The sequence below is a fragment of the Alligator sinensis genome, unplaced genomic scaffold (assembly GCF_000455745.1).
Source record: "Alligator sinensis unplaced genomic scaffold, ASM45574v1 scaffold643_2, whole genome shotgun sequence".
NCBI lineage: Eukaryota > Metazoa > Chordata > Crocodylia > Alligatoridae > Alligator > Alligator sinensis.
The window spans coordinates 169,319-189,674 of record NW_005842588.1 but is presented as its reverse complement, the minus strand read 5'-3'; the positions used below and the strand labels follow the sequence as shown (position 1 = coordinate 189,674).

Genomic DNA, 20,356 nt, shown 5'->3' with positions numbered 1-20,356 from the left:
TGCGGCCTAGCGTCCCCGCCCCCACTCCTACCCGGGCGGGTGGAGTCCGTGCGCATGCGTGGAGCAGCCGCGCTCCTCTTCTCCCCCCTCCCCCCGCCATGCGGGTGCGGCGGAACCTTTCCCGCGCGCGCTGCTCTGCCGCCCGCTGGGGATTGGCTACTGGCCCCACGTGGGCAACGCGTGCGCTGGGGGGGCGGGAATGGCTCAGCCTCGCGGAGGTCTCCTCGCCCGCAGGAAGAGCCCGGGGCTGCACAGCCCTGTCCGTCCCCGTGTCCTACTCCTGGCTTGGCTCTTATTGTATTTGGGAGGCAAAGCCATCCTGGCGCCCGGCTCCGTGTTTGTTGGAGTAAGTCCCGACTTGCTTCGTCTTTATTAGTGGCGTCAGGGCTCTGACTACATTGGGTTTGTTCCTTTCTTTCCCCACCCCCAGGGGTGTGTTTGAAATGAAATGATCTTTGAGATGTGCCAGCATGTTGGTCTGAGACCAGAAGAATTGCAAAAATCTAGAACTCTTGGCTCAGAGATGATGCCTCTTATTATTCTCAGTTGGTCTCATAAAAAAGTATCATTTCTAAACCCAGAGTTCGAGATTTTTGCACTTTTTTATATGTACCGTGTGTTAGGCTGGCCGTGAGGAGTTACTGCTCCAACCGTGCAGCCTCGCTAGGATTGCCCTGGAGTCTCCAGAAATTCAACATGAATCTTCAGGATACTGCTGGGAGTTACCCAGGAGATCAGTGATAGGGCGTTTATTAAAATAAATGTTGAATCTGATTTGTACAGTAGTCCAGTGGGTTTTTAAAATGTAATATGTGCATTTGCCTTCCTGAGTACAGTACAGTAGGTCAGTCAATGTCCTTATGTCATGTGATAAAACCTCCCGGAATAGATTCAAACAGAGTTAGCAACCCTAGACTCGCTCCATATTTCGGGGTCCTGCCAACATCTCCCAGGCCTGTGCAAAAGGGAATTTATTAAGAATGTTTTGTACTGGCTTTGGCTGTGTAGCAGTGCACACCCCCTGCCCCAGTTTGCCTTCCAGTTTACTTTTCTCCCTGTGTGGTTTGCAGCTAGAACTGCAACATTGAAATTTTCTAGTTGTGGTTTGCAGCTAGAACTGCAACATTGAATTTTTTTATTTACTTAGCAGCTAGTTGTGCTCCTTAGGGCCCTGCCACACTTTCAAATTCAAACCAGGTAGAAACCAGCAATGGAGTTGGTGCACCTTTTCAAGCATAACTTTGTAGTTGGTTGGCTCTAGGTAACTAGGTGGTCATTTTTATCATCTGATCCTTACTTTGCACTTGCGACCGACATTGATTGCCCGGATTAACCAGTTAATGGTGCAATAAGTATTTTGCACGTGTAGGCAGTCTGCATGTATTGTGGGATTACACAGTTAGTTGTGTAATGTATGTAACGTGTACCAGGAGCCTTAGAAACAGCTGTGGAGAGTACCAGAGTTAAGGTGGGGAGTATGAGGGGCCTGGCACATGAGCAGCTTTACCTTTCTTTCTCTTCCGCATAAATTACTAATGTAGTGGTAAAGAAAAATAACTTTTTTTTTTTTACATATATGCACATAGGCCATGTTGGCCATACAGAGGAATTTTCTATCGGTCCTATCTAATTGCCTCCCCCATGGGATAAACCTTTTCTAAGCAAAGTAGTTTTAAGAAATAAAGTCCTTTCCTGATTAAGTTACAGTAGTTTGGCATACTACTGCAGCCTGCCAAATTGGGCTAGGAGGTTACAGTTGTAGTGTGGTGCTAATCACATTTCAGGTGCTAAAGAGCTGTCCAGGGGTAGGTCTCATACCTCTGGAAGTACAAGTGTTCTGCCTTCACTACCCCTGTTTCTTGGGGAGGCAGCAGGATGCTGAAAAATGTTTTTAAAAAGCTCTGTAGTCTCATGCCAGAAACTGACACTTAGCCTCCTGGGGTTTCCCACTCATGGTGCTTCCATGCAGTCTTCTTTGGAGAGACATTATTTACCAGGAAGTCTTTTTTGTTTGTGGTGGGGGAGCCTTGACATTCTTACTAGTGATTTATTAGCTTGAAACCTAAGCTGTTAGTGGTAGATTCAAGACCAGAAAATTTTGGTGGTGTAATCATATCAGGAAGGATAAGGAATATATGGGAGAAAAATCACATCCTTTAAATGATACATCTTTTTACTTATTTATTTGATTTATATGGCACTCCTCCCCAAAAATAGCTTCAGGGCAGCTTGCAATAAACTATAGCAACAGATAAAATATGAAAATAAAACAGTAATGAAACAGCTCCCCAAACAGTACCCCAGTACTTAACCCCACTTGCAAAAAGCCTGCCAAAATAAAGATCTTGTACCACATCCAGAAGATGTCTAGTTTTGGACTCTTAATGGGTTTCAGTGGTGGAGGAGTGGGGGGTGTCTCCAAAGCAGAGGAGTTACTACCACGAACAGCTTCCCACGTAGTCTTGCTAAATTAATTTGATGCACAGATGGACCTTTCAGAGGGTTGCTCTCAGCTGATCTTGAGGATTTGAGAGGTAAGGGAAGAGGCAGTCCCTATGCCAGCAAAGCCTAATGTAGATATACCATATTTCATGGTGTATAGGTCAACCCCCAGCTTCCCAATTTTGAAAGGTAAGGATTTTTGTATGCATGGTGTATAAGTCAGGGCCAGGTTTGGTGCTTTGCTGGCGCAGCCCCATCCTCTGCAAGTGGCACCAGCAGCACCTTTTGCAGGGGATGGGGCCATGCCAGCCGAACACTGTGCCCAACCCTGTCCCCTGTGAGCAGCATGTCCCCAGCCAGGCACTGAGCCCAGCCCCACCCCTGTGAGTGGCGCCAGGTTTGCAGGGGATGGGCACATGCCAACCAAGTGCCGAGCTCAGCCCTGTCCCCTGTGAGCAGTGCCAGGCTTGCAGGGGAGCCACACCAGCCAAGTGCCAAGCCTGGCCATCTGTTGCAAGCGGCACTGCCAAGCCCAGCATCACTTGCAGGGGGTGGGGGGTTCAGTGCTCGGCTCGTATAGCCCCATCCCCTGTAAGCAGCACTGGTGTGGCCAAGGCAGTGATGCTCACAGGGGACGGGGCTGTGCCAGCTGAACATAGGGTCCAGTCCTGTCCCATCCCTTGCGAACAGCGTTGGGCTCTGCTGGCACAGCCAGATCCCCTATGAGCGGCATTGCCTGGACTGTACCAGTCTTGCTTGCAGGGGGTGGGGCTGCACCAGCTGGGCACTGAACCTGGTGCCGCTTGCAGGGGATGGAGATATGGTGTGTAAGGCAAGGTTGAATTTTAATAGTTAATAATTAGACTTTAAACCTCGACTTGTACTCTCTGAAATATGGTAGTTCTGGAAAAAAGGTCCTATTTTCATTGCTTATTTTGTTCAGGGAACTTGTTTAAACTAACATACAGATTTGCCTTGTATATATGCATGTAAGTCAAGATAAGGTTTACATCAATTTGTCATAATAGGATATCCAAGGCTCCATACCCCTGCAGGTTGTTTTTTTTCTTTTCAAATGGCAGAAGAATGGCCTTGGATCATTTTGCCTTTTAAGTAAAATTGCATGTTATGGATTTAAGATAATTAAAGCAGTGGCATCAACTGTATTTCTCAGAGTCTGGACAGCCACCAGCCTTTGACCAGTTGTGGGCTAGAATAACCTGGCTCAGATCTGATGTGGGCTGGTTAGCTTCTGTGGCACATTTGGAGGTGGGGGAGGTCCCTGCACCCATGTCAGGGCAAAGCAGCTGGGAGCTGTCTGCTGCTACTGCTTACTTTTCTCAAGTTCCTGTTCCCTGGCTGCAGCATGGGTGCTGCTGCTTTTCCCTGCTTCCTTCCCACCACCCCTCCCACTGCTTTCTGCTGAAGTAGGGGTGCAGCTACAAGCTGCCTGACTCTGGCATAGTTCCCCACCAGCTGAAAGCTATGTCCTCTTCCCAGTTGTGGCAGGGGGCAAGGAGAAATGGTAGTGCTGCAGACACAGGTGCATGCTGTGCAGCCCTGGCCTGGGTGTGAACACAGGCACAAAGCAAAACCCTCCAGCTCCATAGGTTGGATGCAACCCATGGGCTATATGTTGCCAACCCTTGGGTTAACTGCATACAACACATGTAGGTTTAACAGATTCTGTACAATCTCAGCTTTCATTTTAAATTAGGCCTCTGTACATTTGAAAGGTATGGCAGTGTAACCGTGGGTGGGTGGGTCTGGGTATGTGGCAGGGGTATGATTAAGCTTTGTAATTAAACTAAATGGAAATATACTGGCATAAAACACCTTGCTATTGATTCTTGTAGTCCACAGTAAGATGTAGTATCACTGAACTATGTCTGTATTATAATTACTATGGCTTCCTCATGTAGACATAGCCCAGGCTTTTATATTCCAGATTGACTATAATCTTTCAGATGTAAATTGATTAACTGGTGAAGTCTGCAGACTTTCTGAAAGCATGGCTTTAAGATGTGTTTCTTGCTCTGCCCTTTTTCAGTTTTGTTTGACGTATTCATTCTAAAGCCTCGTACTGACATTCTGAAATTTCAGGTATTTAATTGATGCCCTTTTAGCCCCTAGGATCAAAAAATGGAATGGGGTGAAGCTGACAAGGGAAGAAGAAATGTGAAACTGCATAATGAATAGGGATATAAGGATTGGAAAGGAGAAAGAGACATGGGAGCCTGGTGTAGATGGTGAAATGAAGAAAGAAATGATCATCCTGCTGATCAGGGGCTTTTCCTACTGACGAGCTGAATGCAACTATAAGGGGCTGAATAAACCTTAGGTTGTAGATGTTCTAGGCTGTTCTGATGTTCATTAGGTCAGTCTATTCATGGACTGGGGGGAGAAAGGAAAATGGTTGCAAGCCAGCTAGTCCAGTTGCTGGACTTGCTCAACAAGTAATTGTGGACTTCAGGGTTAAGCTGCGAGCTACTATGCTTGTTTTGCTAATTGCATTTTAATGTAGTATCGCTTTGAATTTTTATAGGCAACTAATTATCTTTTGTGTGTTTGTTGCAGAGTCAACTGTTCATTTTATTTCAAAATTGGAGCTTGTCGTCATGGAGACAGATGTTCTCGATTACACAATAAGCCAACATTTAGCCAGGTTTGTGTTTTCTATTTGAACTTGTATATATGTTTCTTTAAAATAATAGTTATAAAATTCAAAATTAAATAGTTTGGTTTTTGCCCCAGTTTTTATGGGATTTTTCTGGGGGTGTTCCGATTTTCTTCTCCCAGCATTTCTAATTGTCTCCTGTCACCCTTAATGGCTGCAGGAAGCGATGCTGTTGTAAGCTTGCCTGTAGTAGAGACCAACCAGTGCTAACTTTCAGGTGAGTGTGCCTTCTCAATGATGTGTAGGCACTTAAACCATCCCAAACTGGTTATATCACAAACAGTGGCACCAATCCCAAATAGAAGAACACAAGTTCTTTTTTGTTTACCAATTAGGACTCTCCTCTGACATGAACGAAAGAGACGGTTCCCTTAGTGTCTCTTGATCTCCAACCTGGGCTGTAAATGTTGGGCTTGGACTTGCTCAGCATTTTGGGTGTGGAAGAATGGTTTCTCAGCATTGCCTGTCTACCTGTGTATGGACCTAAACCATTTGACTGTACAGACTATCCTGCCCTTGGCTGAACTAGTGTTAGCAGCAAAATAGGGCTTAAATATCTGTATTTATTTATTTATTTTTACAGCACGTTTATTAATACTACAATTCTCAAAGAACCTCTTCCACACTGGCAGAAATTAATATATCGAATCTCTTATTTAAGCTTTTCTATTTTGTTTTCTATCACTGCTGATTGTCAAGGCACACAGAAGATTCTCCTGTATTTGTTAAAGTCAGTAAAACAATTTTCATATGCATCAAAACTGTTTTGGTGCATATGAAAATTTTTATTGACTTTATCCCTATAAATATAGCATATGCAACAGTGGAGTCCCCTGCTAATATGCCTCAGCTATGACAAAGGGGAATTGCTTCCCTTCCTTCAGTTAAAGTAGTTTTCCCATTTCAAGTAGCAGCTTTAAAATTGTTCCTGCAAATTTGTTAAACTAAGTACAACAAAATATTTGTTACCCGGCACCCCCCATTCCCCATGGGTGCCAGATAACAAAATATGCCAGTTAACTGAGAGGCCCGAACAGGCATCTTTGCCTTTCAGACCACCGCCTCTCCCGCCATGTCTGGGGTGTTGCCGCCCCTCCCATGGGCCCCAAGGGACAGGGAGGTGGACCCAGCGCAGGCTGCTATGCCCCGGGCCCTGGGGGCTTGGCAGCGCAGGCTGCTTTGCCCTGGGCCGTGGGGGTTCGGCGAAACTGGAAGTACCACTGTGGGCACTTCCAGTTTTGCTTTTACCTTACAAGCTGGCATGCTGGTTAATAGAGGGTGCTGGCTTGTAAGGTGCTGGTTAACGCAGCTTTTACTGTAGTATCATCTGAGGTACTTAAATTATTTGCTTTAACATTTTCTGTATTTGTGAGGCTAATATACTAGCCTATTAAGAGACCTGGACTTAATTTCCAACTCTGCCACTGACTTCCTATCACGTAACTTTAGAAATAGATAGTTGCCTTCCATGTTGGGTGTCTAAATATGTTTGCAGAGCCTTTTTTTTTTTTTTTTTTTAATCTCTCTCCAAATAATTTTTTCTTAACCAGCAAAATCATTTTTTCTGTGCTGCTGAGAGATTTGCTTTTGCTGGAAGTGATAAAAAGGAATGGCAGTTAAGTGGACTGCTGGGCTTGTCACCATTGTTTAGTGGCATCACTGATCGGTGTCTGTAGTGCTGCACTTTGCAGACATGCTAGATTGTGATGCCGGTAATGAATCTGACAGCTGCAGTTGATCTGATTTTTGGAATTAGTTATTTATGCAGGTAATAGAAATCAGCTGTGATAGAAAATAGATGAACAGATTTTACTAATGGAGTGCTCATTGTGCTGACATTGTTTTGGGAGTGCCATGTTGATAAAATCAGTGTATGATTTAATTATGACAGTATATATTCTTACCACTGGGTGGCATCAAGAAATGTTGGCAAGTGAGCAGCAACATAGTCTCTGTGTCTCAGAAGGTTTAAAGCTATCACCTAGCATGTCCTTTACCATATTGTAGGACCACCATACATAGGTTGCTGGCTCCGTTTTAAATAATAATTTTTTACTGCCTTAGTAAAATTAATTTGGGGATGAAAAGTCATGCTAATTTTAATTGTAAACTTGCACTTTAAAGTAATTGACTCTAAATCTTTTTGAGCTACATACAGTGATGTGGACATTGGAATTTTATGTAATGTTAGTTTACTAACTTAAACATGGTTTGTTTTTTCAGACAACTTGATTTTAAGAAGAACGGTACAAATGTAAGGTTTCAAGTCTGCCTGATCTAATTCTTCAAGTAAAAGCAGAAGGGCTAGAAGGATATTGTCCTTAATTGAAGGATCGGAAAACGTGGACATTTTTTAAACTATTATATTATATAAACAGAGAATCCACCAAGAAAATGCTTGTTGAAGCAAAATGAGATAGCTTGATGGTGTCTGAGAAAATATTTTAAGCATTTAAGGTATTGTATGCAATATTGCGCATGTGTTACAGACTGCAACTTTTTTCTAGGCCCATGGTAACAAATCTGGCAAAATCAAAGTTCAAGAAAATATATAACAACATCTTGTATTCAAGATGTTTTGTGGCTGTCATGAGCTCATCGTCCAACATCTTGTATTCAAGATGTTTTGTGGCTGGCATGAGCTCATCATTAAATAATCACTACCAAATCTTGTCTTTGGGAAACTTCACTAGAAAAAACATACACAGCTCTTTCTTGGTGGTTAATTTAACTGTTTTCATAATATGATGGTTGAGATGCTATCTCAGAAGATATTCCACAAATAAAAAAGGGAATCTTGTGAATAAAATTTTATTTTTAGCTGTTTGCAAACAAGTTGTCTCTTTGCAATTGTCTATTATATGCACAGCAGCCAGTAGAATTCCCCTTTTTATTTTTTTTCCCCGCAGACCATCTTGATTCAAAACATCTATCGTAACCCCCAAAACAGTGCACAGACGGCTGACGGCTCACACTGTAAGTCCCACAGTTGGAGAGATTTTTTTAAAGAATGGTGTTAAAGAGCCCACTCCTAATTGAGAAAACAATGTTGACTTCTGAGCTGCTGACATAAAGCTGTTGCAAACAGGACAAGTGATGGAACTCTTCTTGCACACATATCAAGAACTTGTTAAATGTATGCAATTAGAGTGCAACAAGTCTGTTTTAAAGAGAGTAAACCAGTTGGACTTCTCAGTTCAAAATTTGTTAATGTGCTGTTAATACCTTGTCATTGAGTGTTGCATTCTAATTTTGTTTAAGTAATTAAACTGCAGGCATTTCTCAAGTTCTTGATATGCTATGAAAACATAGGTATATTTATGATGTACGGTAAGTTGCCCAGAATTACAGGTTTTATTTCACATTTTAATTTGAATGGAGATTTCATATTGTTCTCTAATTATTGTATTATAGAACAGAGCCTATTCTATTTCAATATATTTTGTGGGTTGTGATGTTTCTAAAAAAAAAATTAAAATATTGACTAAAGCCAGATTCAAACAAATGATTATGCCTAAAACCTTGCATATAATAGCTGTTACTGTGACATTTTGATAACATTGATTATATAAATATTTTTGTGCAACCCTATCTTAATTCCTTTATGATGACATTGGTGAGCAAAGTCTTTTTTAATATTAAAAATACAATAATGGAGTATGAGATCTCTATTGCTTTACAGTGTTAGGTTTATACAGAAAGGCCACCAGCTAAGGGAAAATTCTCCCTCTTAGGAGATTATAACTACCTCTCTTTCAGCCCTGGAACTCGACTAAAGCGATCACCTAAAGGAAACCAGTTTCGTGTTAAATTTATTTTCCATAATATAAAGTTGTTGCGTTTTGTATTTCAGACCATTGCCCTCTTGAACATTTACCGTAACCCTCAAAACTCTTCCCAGTCTGCTGACGGTTTGCGCTGTAAGTTCATACTAGTTCCTTCACTGGTTCCCTGGGCTTGATTGTCAGAGCTCAGTGTCGACTTAAGCTGGTCTACCATTTTAGTTTTAACGGATCAAACTGACCACATTTCATAATGTATCAAACATTTTTTGTGTTTTTGGTTTTTTTTTTTGTTTTTTTTTTTTTTTGTCCTCACCTCCACAAGAACTTGTTTCTGAGGAGAATTCGGATACTCATTCTTTAAAACAAAAAGTGGTCAAAATGGTATCCCCTACAGAGCAGTTTTTATCTACTGCTCTTCTTCCCTCCTTCCCCCCCTGCCACTTGCATCCTAGAAATGTTTTTGCTGTATGTTTTATGCTAATGCATTAGATTCTACTGTCCAGAAAGTAGGACAGAATACACTAATTTCATCCTGAACGTGTTAGCCACCCTATATTCATATTAAAAGCAGTTGAATTTGGAACTTTTCAGATTGCATGCAAAAATTTATCTTAGGCTAATGGTGCAGCTTCCATGTAGTGATTACTTTGGAAGGTGCATTTAGACTGCTGAAAGCTACTCTTGGGTAGTTGTCCTTTTAGTTAGGTGGATGTTTAAGACTCCTGGAATTTGAATTTGCAAAGCAAGTTACTGAGTTGCATATCTATATAGTAGGAAAAATATAAAGAGTACACTGAGGAAAGGAAGCTGTTTGGGTAGAGTTAGGAAATTATTTCCTGATTCTACTAGAAGTAGGAAATGGGCAAAAAGTAAACTGAAATGACATTAATAATTGTCAATCTGTGCTTCCTAATCTGTTGCAATTGATCAGTTACACTAAAATAAGACACAAGCTTTAGAATTAAAAAGAATGGGTGGTATTTTTCTAACTCTTACCTTGTTATGAATTGGACATTGTCTGTGTGGTAATAGTTTTGTTTAGCTATTCCTTTAACCGTTGAATCCTAGACTAGTTCAGATTAGTTACCAGCGTATACTCAGGCATTTTCTGAAATCAGACCCATTTCAGAATGGGCACTGTGATTTGCAAAATGAATGTCTTGTAGAATAAGCACCACCTCTTTCTCCTTGAAACAAAATTACTACCCCTGTTAAAGGGCACTTAAATACTTATAGCATTACAGTTATCAAACAGGGCATTTGTGTAAAAATGGAATAAGTTACTTGTTTGTATAGCCTTAGTCTTATTGGCCTCTGGGCCTTTCATTCTAGCAGTGTTAAGAACATACAGGTGGATATTGGGTATTTCCTACATGTCAGCTAAATTCTCAATGAGCTGGTAACTAATTTGCTCAAAGTCAAAGTTTGGCCTGCTGTGGAGCTGTTTAGATTATATTTGCCCAGACTCTGCAAGAGTCTTTAATTGAAATAAATATTATCCAAACTAGTATTTAAATGTTGGTATCAAACTTTAGCTTTTTAAAATCTTGATAAATGGGTAATTACTTAACAGAGCCTAACTGTACCTGATGTGGTACAGCTATAGCCCTGTTATCAGTGGGTTTGTTGAAACCCCCTTTTCCCCAGGCTTGTGAATGTTATCCCTGTTTTAAACAATGCATGTATTTATAACGGATAACCTGGGTAGATATTTTTAATGCTTATATTGTTGCTTGACTGTATTCCTTTTCATTGTCGTCGTAAAGGATTAACCTTAGTTTTTACCAGTAATAGTTTTTTGACTGATTTAATTGATAGATGGGCTTCTCAAGGGTGAGAGGCTGGTAGCCCTGGCTCTTGAATGTTTGTAAAGTCTTATGTATGATGTGTACCCTTCCCACCTTAGAAAAACACTCAAGTACTTTTGACATGTATTTCTGTTTTATAGCCTCTTAAATTGACAGTGAAATCTCCGTAGTAGATTTTAGCAATTTCCCATTTTGTAAACATTTTATTATGCCCTTGATTATGCCCTCTTTTTTTCCCTATGGAACCTGATGTCTTTTAAAACAAAATGAACTAGGTGGTAGTATGCTATCATCATTGTTGGCACAGCCCTTGGAATATGGTTAGCTATTAAACTGTAGTGAATGTTGACTAAATGGGGTTGTCTTGCATTCCTGCATAACCAAAGGAGACTTAAAAAAAACAAATAGTTTTTGAATTTGGAAACTGATTAAATGTCTTGAGCCTGAACTGCTTGATTGGGGTACTTTTTAAATTTATAAAAAGCATCCATCTTTAAGTTTTAAATGCAGGACCTCTTTTAAAATTCCCTTGATCTTAATTAAGCTGCTTAACTGATGGAAACAATCAGTTTAGCTTTAATGTATATGGCTTTTAAATGTATAATAAAATGCCATAGGACTGGAAATATTGACTGTAACTTCTTTTGCTAGTCATAATGCTTTGAAAAAAATCAGCAAAACTTAACTTACATCAGTTTCTGTAGCAGCAGGTAAAAAGAAATTCACCTGCAAAGGAGCATAAAAAATATCTAAAATGCCTATGTGGCTAGCTTCTGTTGCGCCAAAAGAGTTTTGCAATATTATGAAAAACAAATTGGCATTAAAATTAAATGAAAAAATACTTTCTATTGCAAAGCATATAGCTTCACACTTTACTGAGGGCATGAGAAAAGTGCATCACTTTGGGAACTGCTCTAAACACATTCTTTGGATAATGATGAGCTGCAGTTTTAATCGCATCAGTTTCTCCCTAAACTTCAGTGCATTTGTACTGAAGGAATGAACAACTTAAAATGAAGCTCTTCCTGTAGGAACATAATTCTTAATTGTAACGCCTTAAAACAGTTAATATGACAAATCACTTGCCTTAAGTTTAGGTAAAATCATTGAGGGTGGGAATCTACTGTTAATCAGAGTAATATTTCAAAGTCCTTTCCCCTTAAATTCTGAGTTTATCAATTGGATGCTGATTAAAACTTTTGGACCATATTAGTATTACGTTCCGAGCTATTTCTTTTGGGACTCAAGACTGCTCACAATTATGCTTAATATTCCTAATGATTAGCTACATGGCATCTCTTATGCTCCAGTAGATGGCTTCTTCTGGTTTCTCTTAAGTTATTGTATAGTATGTTCAGAATCCTTTCATCACTTAAAATATGCATTCTAATCAGTATGACACTTGGTATTTGCAGGTGCTGTGAGCGATGTTGAGATGCAGGAACATTATGATGAATTCTTTGAGGTATGTTAACTTACTGATTAAAATAAATCATAATCTTTAGACAATCTTGATTTTGCAAAAGTGAGTAGTTTGTGGCAATGCCTATTGCAGAGGAGTGGTGGGGGAGGGTGGGCAAAAATGTAAACTTTCGGTTTGGGACCAAAAACAACAACAAAAACCCCAAACAGCTGCAGCTTTATATACTCCTGATTTGTTCATGAGCCCCTCACCTTCAATAGGGGGATTGAGAACCTAATCCTGCAAAGACTCTGGGGTCTAGAGTATTTTGTTCCAAGAACCTGTTCTTAATGGATGACTAGAATATAATTCCCTTTGTTCACCTATTTCACCTATACCTACGTGACGTCAAAATATACTTGAGTCTTGGTTAATAAATTTGGAAATGGAGTAGACTGAAACATTGGATTGGCTTTACTTTCTTAAAGTTATGTCTGTGAGAGCAGTCCAAAACACTGATACGTTTCCCAAATACAAAAAAAGAACAATTTTTATGGTTCATTATTTTATCCAAGTAGTAGCCACTGTGTGCTAGATGTTGCCTAGGCATGTCTAGAAAACCATGCAACAGGCATGTAGAGAGAGAACTGTTTTCCTACTTGGCATTAATCAGCTGTCTTTTTATGTGGAGAAGTTATTTAATTTGCACGAGATTTTTTTTTCAATCGTTTTTTCTATATTTAGGAGGTCTTCACAGAAATGGAAGAGAAGTATGGTGAAGTTGAGGAGATGAATGTTTGTGATAACCTTGGAGATCATCTAGTTGGAAACGTGTATGTCAAGGTAGGACACAGGAACTCCACAGTATATCATGAATTCTGATTTTCTTTAATGCGTACAGTTAACATTTGCAAAAGCATGATAGCATTCTAATGGAAGCGTATAACTTTACAGTCTAGTGATGTGTTGCAGTTAAAATCCAAACCAGGGAAAATGGAAAAGCAAATGTTATGGGGTATTGAAGAAAGTTTAAAAAGGATGCACTCTTAAAATAATTTTGCTTATGAAAACAAGGCCATTTTCTCCTTTCCTGTTGTAACGATTATAGTTGCCAGAAGTGTGTACTATAAAAGTAACTTAAGAAATTTGCAGTTAAATGGTAATTGCTGGACCAATCCAATTGGCTGCTATGGTTCACCTATTCTACATCCAGCAGATTAGGGTGTTATATCTGTGTTGCATCAGAGTTGACGGTAGTCTTCTGTAGAGTTTAAATTATGGATTGTATTGGATGGTTTGGATAGGAATGATCTGCCTCGGGAGCGGGGTTGAACTAGGTGATCTCTGGAAGTCCCTTCCAGCTCTACTTCTCTAATTTCCATATAAACCTGAAAATTAGAAAGAGGCTTAATTGGTCAGCTACTTGAAAAAAATTATTTGTGGTCTTGCTAACAGTTGAGTATTGGAATGCAAATAACCTTAGTCTTTTCACCTTGCTCAGCCTGGACATAAAGCTAATTTACATATATAATGGTGGTTACCTCTATTCAAACTGTCATCTCTTTGTTTAGCATACTAATGAAAGGTATTTGTACAAGCCTAACACTTTTAAAACAAAATGAATGCTGGATAGTCAGTATCTCTACTTGAATATGAGGGTGGCTGTGTTAATGTGTCCCAAATTTTAGGTGCTACCCTTAACCTTTAGGGTTGTTAGTTGTAGCCATGTTGGTGTAAGGACATAGGCAGACAAAGTTCTTCGGGTAAATGTGATATCTTTTATTAGACCAACGAAATAGTTGAAAAATTGTTCTTTGCAAGCTTTCGAGCGCAAACACCCTTCTTCATGCGTAGGGAGAGTCTGTTGGTGTTTTCTATGCTCTCCTGGGTAGTTTGATTAATTTAAAAAAAAATCGTATGCCTGCTTCCTGCTTTTTCATCCTTGGCAGTGTTATCAATTCTGAAATGTAGAAATATTTAGTTCAGGGGTGGGCAAAATATGGTCTACAGGAGGGACTTTGTCCAGCCCGCAGTGGGTCCCTTGGTCCTGCCCTGCCCACCTGCTGTCTGGCCCACGGCACTTCCTGCTGCCCTCTGGTTGTGCAGCAGGGTGGGGTAGGGTGGCTCTGCATTTGGATTTCCTTTCTAGGCAGCCCAGGTGGCAACGGCTCCTTGCTGCTGCTGCTGGCCCCAGCCCTGTGGTACTGGCAGGGACCCATGTGCATAGCCCTGACCCTGGCCTGCCCCGTGTCCGTTCCGGGCTTGGTCCAGCAGAGCAGCCCAGCTTCAGACCACCCAGAACATGTGCACACAGCTCTGGCCTACCCTGCACCTGCTCCAAACTCACCTGCCCATGCTGAGCAGTGGCAGCAGAAGTTGTTGCTGGATGTGGGGTGGGAAAGCAGTCCCTCCCCTTAGCTGTTATCAGGCCCTTCTTGCTGCAGCCACCCTGAGCCTGCTCTTGGACTGCTCTGCAGCTCTTTTGCACTGCCACTGCTGCCCTGCTGGGCAGGCTAGAGGTGGCAGAAAGGAATAGCAAGGCAGCCTGGGCATGGGCTCTTGCAGCTTCAGCAAGAAGGGCCTGGCAGTGGTGGGGTGGGAGGTTTCGCCTGTGCTTCTGCTTGGCTGCTGCTGCTCAGCATGGCTGGGTGGTCCAGAGTAGGTGCATGGCAGGCCAGGTCAGGGCTGTGTATGCAGATTCTAGCTGGTCCACTCTGCTGGGCCAAGTCTGGAGCAGGAGCTGGGCGGGCTGGGGTCAGGGCTCGGTGCGTGGGTCCCCACCAGTACTCCAGGGCTGGGTCCAGTGACAGTGGCAGCCAGAAGGAGCCACCACTGCAGCCTGGACTGCCTAGAAAGGCAGAGTGGACCAGAGTCAGGGTTGGGGCAGTGGTAGGGAGGAGCCACAGGGTATGTGGGCTCCAGAGCAGGAGGGGTGCTGACCAGCCCACAGCAGCTCCCCAGAACTGCCTATGTGGTCCATGGGCCCGAATAATTTCCCACCCTTGACTTGGATGATCCCGAACTTGTGTGCTTAAATGTTTTTAATAAGCCTTATAGCTTGGGGATAGCTGATTTGAGCCCTAATTATCAAATATCCTTAAGCTGATTTCATGTTTGTAGATAGTAACTTCCAAGCATCTGAATGAGGTAGTATGTGGCATACTTGCAAGACTAGTTAGTGTCTTGAACATAAGTATTAATTTACATGATTTTGTGGAATACTAATCTGGGAAGAGAAGATTGTCAGACCTTTTGCCTGTTTACGTAAAATTGTTTGCTCTTTAAATCAAATGCACTCATGTCTTTATGAGTTGCGGTGCTTTAGAAGTAAAGCCAAATAAAATGTGGAATAGAGAATTTTTTAGGCTTGTTTTGAACAACAGTTAGTGAAAAGCCATATCATACTTGCACTTGCTTCAGTGGGTTAGTGGTGTTAAAAAAGATTCTCGACCACAAAAGTGGTTAGTTGGTCCTGAATGACCTGCTTGGGTACTCAGTCATTGATTTAGTGGGAATATCTGACCTATTTCTGTGCAGCCTCTTGAGAAATTGTTGTGGTTCTTTATTTTATTTAGTTTCGTCGTGAAGAAGATGCAGAAAAAGCTGTGATTGACCTGAACAACCGTTGGTTTAATGGGCAGCCAATTCATGCTGAGCTCTCTCCTGTGACTGACTTCAGAGAAGGCCCCCCCCCCCCCCCCCCCCCCAAATTTTCTTTTCATAATGGCTTGCGTGAAAAACAAAGCAATCAACAGAAATGCAGGAGAGAACCTTGGAGTAATACTGACATGCAGAGCAGGTGCAATTCATGTGCTGTAGTACCCATGTGCACTCAGTCTTTTCATATCCATAAATTTCAGTTCTTGTTCAGACATGGGGCACATAGCTAGTTCCTGTGAATCACAAGCTGAATTGCCACTTCTGGCCAGTTAAAATGTTTTACCAAACAGATGCATTTTTAGTGTAATATTAAAAAAGAGAGTTAAAATTAGTGGGCATGGCTAAGTAACCACTCAGATTTGGTACAGAATGTTGTACTAATTAATGCAATACAAAAAATTGACAGTGTAAGGAGAAAAGAATTTCGTTGTGGTAACTTTTTTTCTTAATTTTGTTTCAGAGAGTGCACACGAGGAGGCTTCTGTAACTTTATGCATTTGAAGCCCATTTCTCGAGAATTACGACGTGAGTTATATGGGCGTCGTCGTAAGAAGTGAGTATCTGTAATTGAAGTTAAGCTCCAACCGACGGGAGTAATTTAGCTGTTTTATTTCCTAAACATTTTAATGCAAAACAATAAGATTTAACTTAAGAAGAATTTAAGCTTTTGCTTGCTCTCCTGTTGCATTTATGCCATAAAGTCATCTATTATTCATAGATGTTCAAAATTTTATTCTGGCTATTTTTGCTACTTCATGACAAAATTTAAAGAACCAAAGCTAGTGTTATCAGAGGATCTAGAAAGGAAGTGTCCCACTTCACAACTGATTGTGAGTTTTTATATCTAGGATGTGGGCAGAAACTGGAAAGGATGTCCTGAAATTTAGCCATACCACAAGTTGATGCTAGCATCACAAAACTTATAATAGTTAGTACTCCTGTTCCTCTCTTTGGTAAGGGTTCTAGTATTGATAGTTTCTGAACTAAAAAAATTGTAGTTATGCAATATTTAGTATAACTTGCATCTTTGTGAAGCAAGTCTCTTTAACTGTCTTGATAAACACCTGAAGTTATTATGATTGATGTAAAGGTGGCAAAGGAAAGTGAACGTCACAGAATGGCAAGAAGCTTCTGATAAACTGGTGAATGTGAAGTAAGTTTACCTTGTGGACAATTTAATACTGCTTCTATCAATGCAATATGCATCTTCTTCATAAGACTTCAATTTCCACTGCAACCAATTTGACACTTTATTTGTTCCCCTCAGATGTACAAAATTAGTGGATTAGAAAGTGCATTGCAAAAAGTAAACATTGTATCATTTGTGCAAAAAAAACCAAAACAGTTGAGTAACTGCTTTAATGAGAATTCCCCAGTTAAATACGAGTCCATCTGAGATTGCAGGCTAATGTCTGTATCGGCTTCAATATTTATGCTAAGAACCTTTAAAATAAAACATTGTCAAAATGTTATCAATTTAGGAGCCATATGGTCACTTCTCTGAATCTTGATCTCTTTTCCCTTTGCCAAACACTCTTCCTGCAGTGAGAACTCTCGCTTGTCTGTATCTGTCCTTGGAATGTAGCAGTTCCCCAGTATCCCAGTTTCCACCTCTGTCAGCACAAACAGCAATTTGATGCTCTTCCCTCCCCCTTCCCCACTTTACTTACCTTAGGCTGCAAATAAATCATCTGTGAAACCCAAGTTGACCCATACTAGCAGTGAGCTTTGCTATAAGGAAGCACGGTTTGGAACTGTTCCCTTTTGAGTTTGTGAATTGGACTTTAAACAGGTCATGCAAATAGTTTAGCCATAATGGGACTGAAGCTTGTGCCAAATTTTTCAAAATCAAAGGGACAATAAAGTAGATGGTCAACACAGAGCACTTTTTTCATTTTCTGCCTCCTACAAGCATGCCTTCTTTTTAAGGCACCAGTTTCTCCTGTATCACAGCAGAACCAGTCTTTTTGTCACATTGATCACTGAACTCCTCTACAGTAATAAACCTGGCATGTTCAGCAGTTGAGGTGAACGCAGAATATCAGTTCTTATGTTAGCCCTGTACCATACTTCTAAATAAAATAGCATACCCTCGGAAGCTTTGAATGCATGGTTTTATATTCTGATTGGTGTAAAACTTTTTTTTCTAGTATATTTGTGACCTGTGCACTTCCTGCCCCTAAGAAACATGGGTCCATAGTCTGTAACCCTGCAGTAACTGTGGCAGAGCTGCATTCTCTGTGGTGATAGAACTCATTGTTTGACTTCCTCTGTGGTGGAGAAAGCAGAGGCTAGAGAGGAGGTGGCTATGTGCCAGTTACTCGGGTACATTGCTAGTGGGGAAATTGATACAGAAAATCCTTGTTTTTTAATTTTAAAAAGTGGGGCCTCTTAAATCTGGGCTGCCTCTTGTAAACAGGAATTTCCAGCATACATGTAAACAAAGAAATTTTATGTGTATGAAATAGAGGAATTGACTGGTTAATGCTTTCTCAGATGTCTAATATGTTTAATGAAAATTATTTCAAAAGGGCTGTAGATTTGCTGTGTTCAGGAAAACCTGCTGATGGCTGTGAAGATTTTCCCTTTTCTTACTACTACAACCTATTATGTACTAGTACAGTTAGAGGGAGGAGTCTTGCTGTCACTGAGTCTTTGCTTGCCATTTGGACAAGAAATCTAACAGTGTTTGCCAGCCTTTGATAGGTGTGCCCCGACCCTTCCTGAGTGCCATCCTCATCCTTGCCCCCCTCAAAGATGTACCTGATAGTTTGCACCCTGGGCTGGTGGAATGGAGGTGCTTGGGCCTCGCGTGCTAAATACCAAGCAGCTGCCTGTGCCACTTTTGGCATGCATGCCATAAGTTGGTTACCCCATATCTAATAGTTGACAGCAGTCTTCATTACACATGTGGACTCTTGCAATTGAACTTCTTTCTGTGGTCTTGCAGACCACACCTGCCTGAGTGCTATCTTATTACTGCTTTAGTTGATCTTTGAGTTCTCTGTAGGATGTTACTGTCATATTGAACGTGGTGAAACATTTACGTATTACAACTTTTTTGAAGGCATAGATCCAGGTCGAGGTCCCGTGAACGTCGTTCTAGATCCAGAGATCGTGGTCGTGGTGGCGGTGGTGGTGGCGGCGGAGGAGGAGGAGGTGGAGGACGGGAACGTGATAGGAGGCGGTCGAGAGACCGTGAAAGATCTGGTCGATTCTGAGCCATGCCATTTTTACTGTATGTCTGCTAGAAAGTGGTGTAGTTTGACCAAACAAGTTCGTAATGAGATTTTTTTAAAGAAGGGCTTCTGAATAAAAATTTGTAGTGATACAGTATTCTTTGTGTAACTTGTTTCTTGTGGGGGAAGTCTTTTTAACTGTCATTCCTCTATCTTGACAAATACCTGGAATTAACTATGCTTGAGTTAAAAGGTGGCAATTGTATTGGAGGTGTGCCAGTCTTTACATTCAGGTATGAATTAAACTGTTAATGAAAATGCATGTATATAATGTAAATTATATACATGGGGGGACAAATATACTGCTTAAGAAAGTTACCCACCTAAATTTTCCTTTTCTGCTATGTTGTCTGCTTATTTAGGTTAGTTTAGGCACATTTAAAGGAAGGCTGTGCGAAGCGCTTTTATTTACCCAATAGAAATGCTTAGTTACAAAATATGTATGTTTGTTTGTTACTAGAAGTCTGTGCACTGTCTATCACTGTGACTGTGGCATTTACAATAAATCCAGTTCTTTGGTGTAAAATCTAAAGCCTATTCTCTAAACACTGCAGAGTAGCTGAGTTACTACTCTTGGCTTTGCCAGAATTTATAGTTAAATTTTACTTGGGATTCTACACATACGTGCACACACACCTCTGGGATAATAGCTTAGAAAGAAAATGTATCTAGTGTAGTGTGTAACTTTAAAATTATGAAGTGTCCTCTAGTAAGTCAGCATGTTATGATGCCAGAATGCACGTACCATGCAGCAGGGTAATTTCTGGATAAGGATATCTAAGAAGAAAAATTCAAGAATCGAAGCTGTCTTTTGCTCCACGGTCCATTAACTGTTTGATAATCAGTAAGTTGGACACCAGTTTAAAGTGTTGTGTATCTTCTCTAACTCCCTTGTCACCTCCAGGACACCTGAAATGGGTTCAAAGTATTTGTCCTACCTAATGTGTTTATAGCACAGCAAGTTAATGGACAAAGGGTGTATCTACACATGCTATTAAGAGGATGTGATAAACTCTGGCTCAGTTTATGCAGGAATCAGCTGCTCCTAGGAGCAGTATCTCCATGTGTGCCTGGGAACATCTCTGAGGTGACAGGGCACAAGGAGTCAGCCCTGGGCTCTGTGTGGCTGTGGCAGTCAGGGCTGACCAGTGGCATGAGAGTACTAAAGTGTGGAGCTAGAGCAGGCAGACCCTGCACCCTCGTGCCGTAGCCAGCTTCTGTCACCATCTACAGGTGCATTTTGGCAGAATTAAGTACTCTGCTGTAAGATAGTGCTGTCCCCAACAGTACTGTCTTATAGCAGAGTTAATCTACCACACCCTAATACCAGTGTACGTGTAGAT

At 41.1% G+C, this 20,356-nt stretch overlaps 1 protein-coding gene across 1 annotated transcript in view; it reads left to right on the top strand.

Moving 5' to 3' along the window:
* U2AF1 (U2 small nuclear RNA auxiliary factor 1) overlaps nt 1-19,532 on the top strand; it is a 19,888-nt gene extending 356 nt beyond the window's left edge. Inside the window, exons 2-8 of the mRNA XM_014524274.2 lie at nt 5,020-5,107; nt 8,973-9,039; nt 12,128-12,177; nt 12,859-12,957; nt 15,690-15,798; nt 16,237-16,327; nt 18,842-19,532. Of these exons, the coding sequence (XP_014379760.1) occupies nt 5,020-5,107; nt 8,973-9,039; nt 12,128-12,177; nt 12,859-12,957; nt 15,690-15,798; nt 16,237-16,327; nt 18,842-18,995 (658 nt within the window). The 3' untranslated portion in view covers nt 18,996-19,532. The remainder of the gene's footprint in view (nt 1-5,019; nt 5,108-8,972; nt 9,040-12,127; nt 12,178-12,858; nt 12,958-15,689; nt 15,799-16,236; nt 16,328-18,841) is intronic.
* The last annotated feature ends 824 nt before the right edge of the window (nt 19,533-20,356 follow it).